Genomic DNA, 10040 nt, shown 5'->3' with positions numbered 1-10040 from the left:
CCGCAGTCTATGCCATCATCGGGATCTTCTGCCTGGCCTCCTCCACCGGACTCTACAGCTGCCTGGCCCCCTGCGTGCGCCGGCTGCCCTTCTGCGAGTGCAGGTGAGCTGCACGGAGGGATGCAGGTACCCCACAGGCATCGTGGTCCACATCCCAGCCCTGAAGCGCCAGGTTTTGCCTGCTGACGGCCAGGACCCCTCCCTCCTGTGCCCACCTGTCTCTCTGCAATTCAGGGCAGGGCTGAGAGGTGGGTGCTGGTTCTCAGGTCCCCACGTACCCAGACAGCGTCCCTCTCGCATACTGTCCAGCACAAGGCTGTCAGCAGGGCCCACCAGGACCAAGGCAGTGGGGGACACAGCAGGAACAGGGTTCCCTTGCCCTAGGTACACGGCCGTAGGTGTCCAGGCCGCAGGGTCACTGTGAGGGGCAGGGAGGTACCAAGTTCAGCCGGCTGCCTGGGGCCTCGGCCTGTGGGGCTCCAGTGGGTAGTAGCCAGGCCTACTCAGGGCACCTGGCAGGCTGAGGGCCAGAGCCCAGGAGCTCCAGAGAGGGCCGCTGTAGACCAGGTGGGATGCGTGTGTGGAGGACCGGCACCTGGGGCACTGCCCAAGGAGAGGGGCTGGGTGGAGGGCTTCTGTGGCTCTTCCAGGCCCTGCACCGCCCATGGGACTCCTGTGCAGTCACCCTGAGGGGGTGTCAAGCCTGTCAGGGCAGGAGGTGGGCAGGAGGACCCTGGGCGCCTCCACAGGGCCTGCAGCACCGTGGGTGAGGCGGGCAGGCAGCCGAGTGGGTCTGGGTGGGGCGGCAGGGAGGGCTGAGGGTGGGTTCCTGGTGCTGATGGGTGCCCCTCCCCAGGGTCCCCGACAACAGCCTGCCCTACTTCCACAAGCGCCCGCAGGCCCGCATGCTGCTCCTGGCTCTCCTCTGCATCGCCGTCAGCGTGGTGTGGGGCGTCTTCCGCAACGAGGACCAGTACGTCCTTCCTCCCTGCAGGGCCCTGTCCTCAGGTGCTCCAGGCCGGGCTCCTGCAGCCACCCCGGCTGGAGCCGCTTCAGCCTCAGCGTGAGGGCACCGGCTCTGCTCTCCTGGCCTAATTGCGGCCCCTGTGGCGCCCCTGCCCCGCATCCAGTTTCACCTGGGTTTGGCTGGGTGCCACCGCCCTGATTGGAACCTGGATAGAGATGCCCCAGGCACCCTGTCCTCCTGCACAGCCAGGGGAAGGGGGGCGCTGGCCCAGAGCCGCCCTCGGTCCCCCATCCCCATCGTGGCCCCGTGCCCCACCTGAGGGAGCCCTGTGCACACCGCCCTCGGCCCCTCTCCCTCTCTCTTGCTTCCCAACCACCAGCTCACCTCCCTGAGCAGGGGAGTGCCCATGCTATGGCCCAGGGACAGCTGGCCTGGCCCCACCCGCTCCCACCGCTGTGCCTGAAACCACCTGGCGGGGCCCTGAGCTTTCCTTGAAGCAGCCAGGCGCCTCTGGCTTCAGTGCCACTCGGAGCCACAGCAGGTTGAAGTGCCAGAGGGGAGAGGTGGAGATACCTGAGTCCTTTGTGGACAAAGGGAACGGGAGCCAAGGGGTTGGATGCAGCCGGGAAGCCATCCACTGCCAGGAGTGGAACCCTGCTGTCCCCGCACCTGGTGCAGCAGTGGCTGTCCCAAGCTGCCACGGAGGGGAGATGATCTCATTGTGTTCGGCTTGGGGGGACCGTTCTGCAGGCAGCTGGCAAGCCTGCAGGTGGGGTGGGGGGTGTGAGGTTGGGATGGGAGGGGGTGGAGTGGGAGGCCACCTTGTTTTGTCCTTTGGCACCTGACTACATGCCTCGTCCCCAAGGCCTGTCCCCAGGGTCCGTTGCTCTCCCAGGGACCAGGGGGTGATATCGAGCCTGGCTGGGCACAAGATTCTCTCTTATAAATAGCACCTAGTGCAGCAGCTGCGGGGTCCCCCCACGGCCCCCTACTCTGTGGGGAGACTGTGACGTCACCCCTGCAAGCAGCCTCCCAGCCCTGGCCAGGCGAGGAGGGGGGCTGCTCCTGGAGGTGTGCAGCCTGGCTGCCTGGTGGCTGAGGACCAGGTGCAGCCCTGTGGGCACTGGGGTGGGGGTGGGGGGTGGGGGGCAGGTGGGTCAGCAGAGCACCTTCCTTCCAGGTGGGCGTGGGTCCTGCAGGATACGCTGGGTGTGGCCTTCTGCCTCTACATGCTCAGGACTGTCCGTCTCCCCACGTTCAAGGTGAGGCGGGGCGGTCCTGGGCGTCGCAAGCCCTGGTGGTGCCAGGTCCCCACTGCAGAGTGGCCCGTGGCCTTAGGGGCCCTGAGTGGGGACTCATGAAGAGCTGTTGCTGCCAGGCCCCTGCAGCCGCGGGTTTGGCCCTGCCCCCTGCCCCCTGCCCCTGCCCCTGCCCCCGCCCCCGCCCCTGCCTGTGGCCTGGCCACAGCCCCTTCCTTGCCTCCCTGCGAGGGCTGCGTCCTGGGTGTGCAGAGCCCGGGGCCTGGCAGCCGTGCAGCGCAGGTGTCCCGCCCGCAGGCCTGCACGCTGCTGCTGCTGGTGCTCTTCGTCTATGACGTCTTCTTCGTCTTCGTCACACCCTTCCTGACCAAGGTAGGCGCCACTGCCCACCCCCACCCCCCACCCCGCCCTGCTCCTCCTCCCCGCCCCGACGCGCCCCTTCCCCTGCAGAGCGGGAACAGCATCATGGTGGAGGTGGCCACCGGGCCCTCGGACTCGGCCACTCGTGAGAAGGTACGTACCTGACTGCTGGGCCTGGGGCCGCAGGTGGTGGCGTGGGCCGTGCTGGGCGCGGCGCATGGTCTGGAGAGGCTTCCCTTCTCTTCCTGTGCAGCTGCCCATGGTCCTGAAGGTGCCCAGGCTGAATGCCTCGCCACTGGCCCTGTGTGACCGGCCCTTCTCCCTCCTGGGCTTTGGAGACATCCTGGTGCCAGGTTGGGGCTGGCAGGTTCCCCGAGGGCGGTGCTGTGGGACATCCCCAGAGCTGGGCCTGGTGCCTCCCGTGACAGGGAGCCTGACCCCAGCCCCAGCAGTCAGGGCTGCCCTGGGAATAGCGGGTGGGGGTCTGGCAGGGCAGGCATGCGGTGTGGGCAGCCTGGGGCTGCTGCCCAGGGACAGAGGCAGGTCCTTGTCCCTCCCGCTGCGCCCCTGCATCTGGGTGTGGCTCTCATGCTGGGCAGCTGCTGTGGCACACTGCAGGCCCAGGTCCTGGGGACACCTGACAGTCCCAGGCCGGCCACAGTGGGGCCCCAGGTAAGCCGCGTCCACGCCGTCCTCTCCGCAGGGCTGCTGGTGGCCTACTGCCACAGGTTCGACATCCAGGCACAGTCCTCCCGGGTCTACTTTGTGGCCTGCACCGTGGGTAGGCACCACACTGCGCTGGGCAGCCGCAGCCCCTGGGCCTGAGTCTGTCCTTTGTTCTGGGGGCCTCGAGCTGGGCAGCTGGGCAGACCCATGTGGTTTTCTTCCTGGGTCCCCTTTGCCTGCTCTGTCACAGAGCCCTCACACGAGGTGCCGTGAGTGTGACTGTCCCCAGGCTGGGCCGCACCTTGTAGTGCTGTCCTGCCTCTGCACATGTGTGGACTTCCTGGTCGCCAACTGTGCCCTCCTGCTCCAGGGAGGCAGCCCCTTGCAGCCGCTCTTCACACCCACCCAGAGCAGCCAGACCCTGCTGCCCGCAGTGCCACCTCAGTGCCCTCGCGGCCTTGCTCTCTGGTTCTGCCCCTGCCCAGCATGTTCCCGGGAGGGGCAGGAGGGATCCTGGCCAGGCCAAGGTGACACCCCGTCTGTCCCTGCAGCCTATGGCATTGGCCTCCTGGTGACGTTTGTGGCACTGGCACTCATGCAGCGTGGCCAGCCCGCCCTCCTCTACCTGGTGCCCTGCACTCTGGTGACGAGCTGCCTGGTGGCGCTGTGGCGCCGGGAGCTGGGCGCCTTCTGGACGGGCAGCGGCTTTGCGGTGAATACGGGTTTGCTCTGACTCTGCGGAGTCCGCCCCAAGCCCTCACTGGGCCACAGTTGAGTGAGACCCCTGCTCCACCGGGCCCCTGGTGGGGTCCCGCTCCTGCAAGGGCACGCTCTGGGCGTGTTCGTGTGGCCTGGGCACAACTGAGGCTGCGCTGCTGCCCGTGCTGACGCTTCCCCTGCCAGGGTCGCCCCTTCAAGCACAGCTCTGCCTGTGCGGGGGCGCTGGCCTCCGCTTCTGCCATTGAGGACAGGCCCGGTGGGCGCCTGCCCTGGGGGTCCAGGCAGTGGGTGTCAGTGGGCCGCTCACAGCGGGTGTGCCTTGTGTCGGGCTCCCCTGGGGCAAGAGCAGGTCATTCCTGACACCCACTGACCCTTGGCTGGCACCAGGGCTTGGCGCTGGTGCCCGCATCCTGCAGGGGCTGTCCCAGGGTCAGCCTTGCCCCCAGAGTGAGTCGGTTGGTCCCTGGAGGGTCAGGGGCAGGCCAGGCCTCGGGCTGAGGCTGGGCCGAGAGGTCCCCAAAGGCTTTGCAGCCATTTGCCCTGGACCCCAGGAGCTGTGGTGGCTCCTGCAGCCCCTGTGCTGGTGGGCAGGGCTGTCACCTGTGGTCCCAGCACCCTAGCCCTCTACTGACGGCCTCCTGTGCAACTGGATCTGTACCTTTGGGGATGGCCACTCTGCTGACCCCCTGCACTACTCTGTCATCCATGGGCCTCACGGGTTTGCTGTCCCTGCCAAGGGACAGGGGTGCCTGTCCCTCTCATCAAACACCTCTCTTCCGCAGAAAGACCTACCTCAGACCCAGTGGGCACCGGCTCCTGCCGACAGTCCACAGCCTCCGAAGGACTCAGACGCCCCGCTGTCACCACAGTCTGCCAGCCAAGAACCAGTCAGGTCCCCTGTGCCCCCTGAGAAGCCCCAGGAACCGTCCACACCTGAGGAGATGGGGGCAGCAGCCCCTGCCCAGGAGCCCAAGATCCCGGACAGCAGCACCCCAGAATCCACAGGCCAGGCCCAGCCCAGCCCCACAGCCCAGCCGGGGACCTTGGCCTAGGGAGAAGGTGCACGGCTCTGGAGCCTCGCGGCCGCCACGTCACACCAAGATGCTGGGGCTGCCTGTGTCTGCAGCAGACGTGGGTGCCACCGCCCACTGGAAAGGCCTGTGCCGGGCCCCCTCCTACATGGTGCTCAGTGCCCGGCAAGGTTCCCGCAGCCCCTCCCCCCGCCTGCCCCCGCTGCAGCCGCCCCTGGCCCTCTCCAGCGGCTCCGCCTGCTTGGCTGCCCTGCCTGCCAGCCCTGCAGTCTTCCTTTGGGTCCTCCTCCTGGTTCCACGAGGGGTGCTTGTGCTCTCTGGAGCCCAGTGGGCGCTGCCCAGGTCCCTGCATTTGGTGCTTCCCTCCTGCTGCCCCGGGCTCTCCCTGCAGGACTGCTCTGACGGGCTGACTCCTGAGACCCCTGGACCAGGTGCCAGGAGCCGTGGCCCCTGGGGCAGGAAGCAGCCACATCCCGGGGCTCCAGCCGAGGCCCGAGGGACGGGGGCCTGAGGGACGGGGCCCGTGGGGCTGGGGGTGGCGAGCAAGGCTTAGGTGAAGACAGCGGTCCCCAGCAGGGCCGTCAGCCGGTGGCACGCGAGTCTGCCCCGTGGAGCAGGCCGGGCACCAGCGTCCTGGAGCTGGGGAGTAGGACTGGCCGAGGGCCCAGTCTTCATGAGTCACAAGTGTCAGCGTGGCACCTGGCGCCTCCTCTGTGGAGGGGCTTCTGGAAGGTGCGAGGATGACCCAGAGCTGGCTTCTGCCCTCTACCTCATCGACTGACAGGGGCCTGACCTGGAGCTGGCCCAGGTGTGGCCGCTGGGGCTGCGTCACGCTGCACGTCCCCTATGCAGGCCAGGAAGGCAACGGAGCCTGGCCTCCTGCAGCCTGCGTGCGTCCCCACGTGGCCCCTGCCCAGGGCAGGTACGCCAGCACTGCAGACGGCGAGCGCGTCTGCCTCCAGGGAGAGGACGAGGATGGCCCTCCCTGAAAGCCACCGTCAGCGCCTCAGCCACTCCTGTCCCGGAGGGGCAAGCTTGGCCAAGAGCAGCGGTTCCTCTGGACGCCGAGGTGCTGGGTGGGACCCGGGGGCAGGCGGCTGCTTCTGCACTCAGTCTGCACCCTGAGCCACCCGGGGCGGGGCGGGGCCACGTCCTCAGGCCGGGGTGGACCAGGGTGGACTTCCCAGGCAAGCGCCACTCGGGGTTGGCCTTGCTTCTTCTGTTGACTGAGGATTAAATGTCGCTTTTGGTATCTGCCACTGGCCCTGCTGTGGGGTGGTGAGCTGTGGGCAGGAGGTGGCCATGTCCACTGCTGTGTTCAGAGCACTGCGCAGGTGCAGGGGCCCTGGACTTCGTCAGCCATGACTGCACCCTGAGGGGAGTCAAGTCAGGGCCCCTGCGTGGCTGTGGCTGTCCATGTGGCCTGCCCTGAGGGCTGCGTGCTGCTGCTCTGCTCTGCTGCCACTTGGAGGGACACAGGGCCTGGGATGTGTCCTGGGGCATCTTCACGGGTCACAAGTGTCTTCCGACCTTCAGACCAAGACCACATTATCCTGAAAACATGGAGACCTGGGCAGGGGCAGCGAGAGCCCCGACCCTCGCTGGGCCACCTGCCTCCAGGCCCTCCTGCCCGTGGGAGAGGGGTGCCAGCTCTGCCAGCGTTGGCCCCCTTGGGCAGAGTAACACGACCTTGCCCTGGGACTCGAACATAGGGGTGCCAGGTGGGGCTCAGGCCCTGTCCTGCAGGAGGGTGGCCTCCTGTGGCCCCCAGGGCAGCGTGCCTGCCAGTGTGAGCCGGTGGCCTGCTTGGCGAGCCGGTGACACCCCCACACCGCGGAGTCCGCTGAGGCATCCAGGCCGTGTGCAAGTTCTCCACAGTGGCCGGTCCTACCTGTGAGAAGGGCCACACAGGCCCCTGGTCCTGGGCGGGTTGCCCAGCCTGTCCCCTGCCCTCCGGCAGGCACAGCAGCTGAGGGGCCTGGCCTCCACCCCGCTCGGGGATGGTGGTCACTGGTGCATGGAGACCTGTGGGCAGGAGCTTGGGGACCCCAGGAGCCATGGCATGGTGGGGGTGGCCGGCCAGCGGGGCCTGTGAGGGGAAAGCCTGCAGGAGGGACAGCTGCCTGTCCCCACTGCGCACCCACGCCTCCGTCCACACAGCCGCCCTCCACCTCCCCCACCTGTTTCCCCAACACCACCAGCCTTGGCCGAGCACCTGCTCTGTGCTGGGGACAGAAAACGCTGCATGTGCCTCCGAGGCCCAGAGCTGCCCCCGGTGGCATCCTGCAGCCTGTGCGACAGGGACAGGGCATCAGTTGACTCAGAGGACTTGGGGTCACCTGGGGGAGGACCCTGCTGGTCTTGAGGGCAGCCTAGGAAAGGTGCCTGGAGGAGGTGACCCATGGAGCCTGGGGGACCCTGGAGGAGTCTTCCAGTCCCCGGGTGTCCAGCGGGAGAGGTGGCAGGTCCCGGGGCACGGTGGGCAAGGGGGACTATGAGATGTCATCAGGCGGCCAGGGCCTGCCTGGGTTCTGGGGAGAGGAAGGGCCCCTGCTGGGCACCCTGCCGCCTGAGCTGTGTGGCCAGCTCCTGGGGTTGCAGCTGCTCCTGGCACAGCTGTCCAGTCGTCCAGGGACAGGGTCGTCCCGGGACAGGGCCATGCTCCTGTCCAGCACTAGCAGCCGGGAGCCTGGCCCAGGAGTTGGGCCAGAGCCAGGATGTGGTGCCCGACCTGTTGGTGGGGGAGGGGTTTGGGGGGCAGGGGGAGTGGAAGGTGGCACCACCTGCCGGCTTGCTGGACGGCGTCATGGCTGCAGGGTCACCTTGTAGGTCACAGATGTGTGCTACGGCAGCCTGAAGGCGGCTCCAACAAACCCCAGCACAGCCCGAGACCAGAGCCTGTCCCCAAGAGCAGCGGGGGGGACAGCACCCGGGGACCAACAGGAGGCAGAGCCAAGTGGCAGTGGCACTGTGCCAAGAGCTGTGGAACCGTCCGTCCTGAGGAGACCACCAGGCAAGTCCTGATGCAGGGCCACACCAGACTCCTGACAGCCCCAAATGCCCAGGGCCTCAGAAGCAAGGACAGTCTGAGAAGTGACCACAGCCCAGAGGAGCCAAGGGGACGTGAGCACTGATGTCATGTGGGACCAGACGGGGCCCAGACGGGGGACACGGGAAAGTGACCCTGGTGAATAAAGGGTGAATGTGGCCAGTGCCATGGTGCACACCTGTCGTCCCAGCAGCTCTGGAGGCTGAGGCGGGAGGATCACGACTGAGGCCAGCCTCGACAACTTGGTGTGCCCTCGAGTGTTCCCGGGCTCAACCCCAGTGCCAGAGAAGCATGGCTGTCCCTGATTCATGCACATCCCTGTCCATCAGTGCCCCTGCTTCCTGGGGTCACCCTGAGCCCTCAGGAGCACCCCTCCCGCCCTGTCTACTGGGCCTGCTCGGGGGGGCCGCGCAGCAGCCCGACTGACTGGGGATAGACACCCTCTTGACTGTGGCCACTTCTGACCTTGGCCCAGCTCCAGTGGGATCCGGGGCGGCAGGACTCCCCTGGCAGAGCCTGACCCAGGGAGTTGGCTCCTCAGGGAAGGGGCTTGGCCCGAGTCAGGTGGGAGGAGAGGGGCGGAGCCTGCCAGAGCCGCCCGCCGGCTGCCCTCCAGTCGGCCGCACCTGCTGGGCTGCAGTGCATCCTCGGCTTGAGCGTGGGTGAGTCGGCTGCCCTGGCCGCAGGGGACACCAGGGCTGCGCTGGCCAGAGTGTGCAGGCTGCACAGGGGTCGTGGGCTGGTCGGGGGTGCGGGTGACCAGCCTGGGGCCCTGGTCAGGGCGGACCGTGTAGAGGGGGCAGGACTCCCAGGCCTCTGCGCCCAGCTTTCGGGTCCTCTACCCACAAAGGTGCCCAGAGCAGGTGGGTGGCCCAGCAGCGTCCGGAGCCAGGGGCTCTGGAGGAGGCCCAGGCTGGCTCTGACCCAGCCCTGGCCCCACACCCGCCCTGCCAGGGCTGGGCCTCAGATGCCGCAGGGTGAAGGTGCCAGAGACCCGGGTGGCCCTGAGGAGGATGTGGTCAGAGGCCTGCAGGGAGGGGCTCCCGGCTCCATGAACGTCCCAAGTCAGTGCCGCTGCCCACCTGCGGGCTGAGGAGCGGAGGGGCCCGGGGGCCGTGCCCAGGAGGTGCAGGGCTGGGTCCTGGCCTGGCCCCAGGGGAGGCACCACAGGGGCCCAGCTCAGGACACTGGGTGGCCCCGTCCCTGTCAGGGCGCAGCTTGGGGCACTGAGGACGGGGCCTTGACAGGACTCACCCTCTAAGAACGGCCTCGTGCCGCCCAAGCCACTGACCCCACCCTGCTGGCCAGCGGCCCTGGCTGGCTGCGTGTGACCGTGAGGTCCCATGTGGAGCTGTGCGTGTGATTCTGTGTGGCTGGTGCAGTCAAGTCTGTGTGACGTGTGGCCGTATGTCTGGGCACCGTGGATCCGGGCATCGTGTGGCGGCCATGCCTCATGTGGTTGGGATTATGCTTCTGGGGGGGTCCCATGTTGGTGTGTTTGGTGGTGTGCAGCTGTGCGTGCGGCTGTGCATGTGGGTGTGCATTCGGATGTGCGTGCGGGTGTGCGTGTGGCTGTGTGTGCAGTTGTGCGTGCAGGTGTGCTGTGAGTGTGCGTGTGGGTGTGCATTCAGGTGTGCGTGTGGCTGTGTGTGCAGTTGTGCTTGCAGGTGTGCTGTGAGTGTGCGTGTGGGTGTGCATTCGGGTGTGCGTGTGGCTGTGTGTGCAATTGTGCTTGCAGGTGTGCTGTGGGTGTGCGTGTGGCTGTGTGTGCAATTGTGCTTGCAGGTGTGCTGTGGGTGTGCGTGTGGCTATGCGTGCGGCTGTGCCGTGGGTGTGCGCCTGTGTATGGGACAGGGAGATGCCGGCCACCTGCTCAGGCTGCGGCCACCGTGGGCTGAACATAGGAGGCCACAGGTGGAAGTTTCTGGAATCCGACCACCTGGGATCAGATAAGAGCCGCTCGGGGAGGCGGGCCACAAAGTTTGGAG

The 10040-nt window shown here is 67.5% G+C and overlaps 2 protein-coding genes across 5 annotated transcripts in view; both read left to right on the top strand.

The window, feature by feature from the left end:
* The first annotated feature begins 11 nt into the window (after positions 1-11).
* Positions 12-6260, top strand: Sppl2b (signal peptide peptidase like 2B). 4 transcript variants are annotated; one of them, XM_077109738.1, is made up of 9 exons: positions 12-103; positions 857-973; positions 2148-2229; positions 2524-2598; positions 2677-2739; positions 2840-2939; positions 3290-3367; positions 3804-3964; positions 4755-6260. In XM_077109738.1, exons 2-9 carry the CDS (start codon positions 906-908, stop codon positions 5022-5024), a joined length of 897 nt encoding a protein of 298 aa, XP_076965853.1. In that variant the 5' UTR covers positions 12-103; positions 857-905; the 3' UTR covers positions 5025-6260. The 4 variants fall into 4 exon arrangements, with proteins under 4 accessions (XP_076965853.1, XP_076965854.1, XP_076965851.1 ...); XM_077109739.1 differs by having other exon boundaries at positions 3804-4022; positions 4755-4842; XM_077109736.1 differs by having other exon boundaries at positions 19-103; positions 891-973.
* A 2432-nt stretch (positions 6261-8692) lies between these two features.
* Positions 8693-10040, top strand: part of Tmprss9 (transmembrane serine protease 9) — a 34553-nt gene continuing 33205 nt past the window's right edge. The window contains exon 1 of the mRNA XM_076852206.2: positions 8693-8714. The gene's annotated coding sequence lies outside the window, so the exon portion shown is untranslated. The remainder of the gene's footprint in view (positions 8715-10040) is intronic.

The sequence above is a fragment of the Callospermophilus lateralis genome, chromosome 1 (genome assembly GCF_048772815.1).
Source record: "Callospermophilus lateralis isolate mCalLat2 chromosome 1, mCalLat2.hap1, whole genome shotgun sequence".
Taxonomy (NCBI): Eukaryota; Metazoa; Chordata; class Mammalia; order Rodentia; family Sciuridae; genus Callospermophilus; species Callospermophilus lateralis.
This window is presented reverse-complemented; position numbering and strand designations above follow the sequence as displayed.

Excerpts from the sequence above, each read along its gene's own strand:
- Sppl2b (XM_077109738.1), top strand. The coding sequence starts at position 906 with ATGCTGCTCCTGGCTCTCCTCTGCATCGCCGTCAGCGTGGTGTGGGGC. Across the intron at positions 2,940-3,289 it reads TGGAGACATCCTGGTGCCAG|GGCTGCTGGTGGCCTACTGC; the intron begins GTTGGGGCTGGC and ends TCCTCTCCGCAG. Across the intron at positions 3,368-3,803 it reads CTTTGTGGCCTGCACCGTGG|CCTATGGCATTGGCCTCCTG; the intron begins GTAGGCACCACA and ends CTGTCCCTGCAG.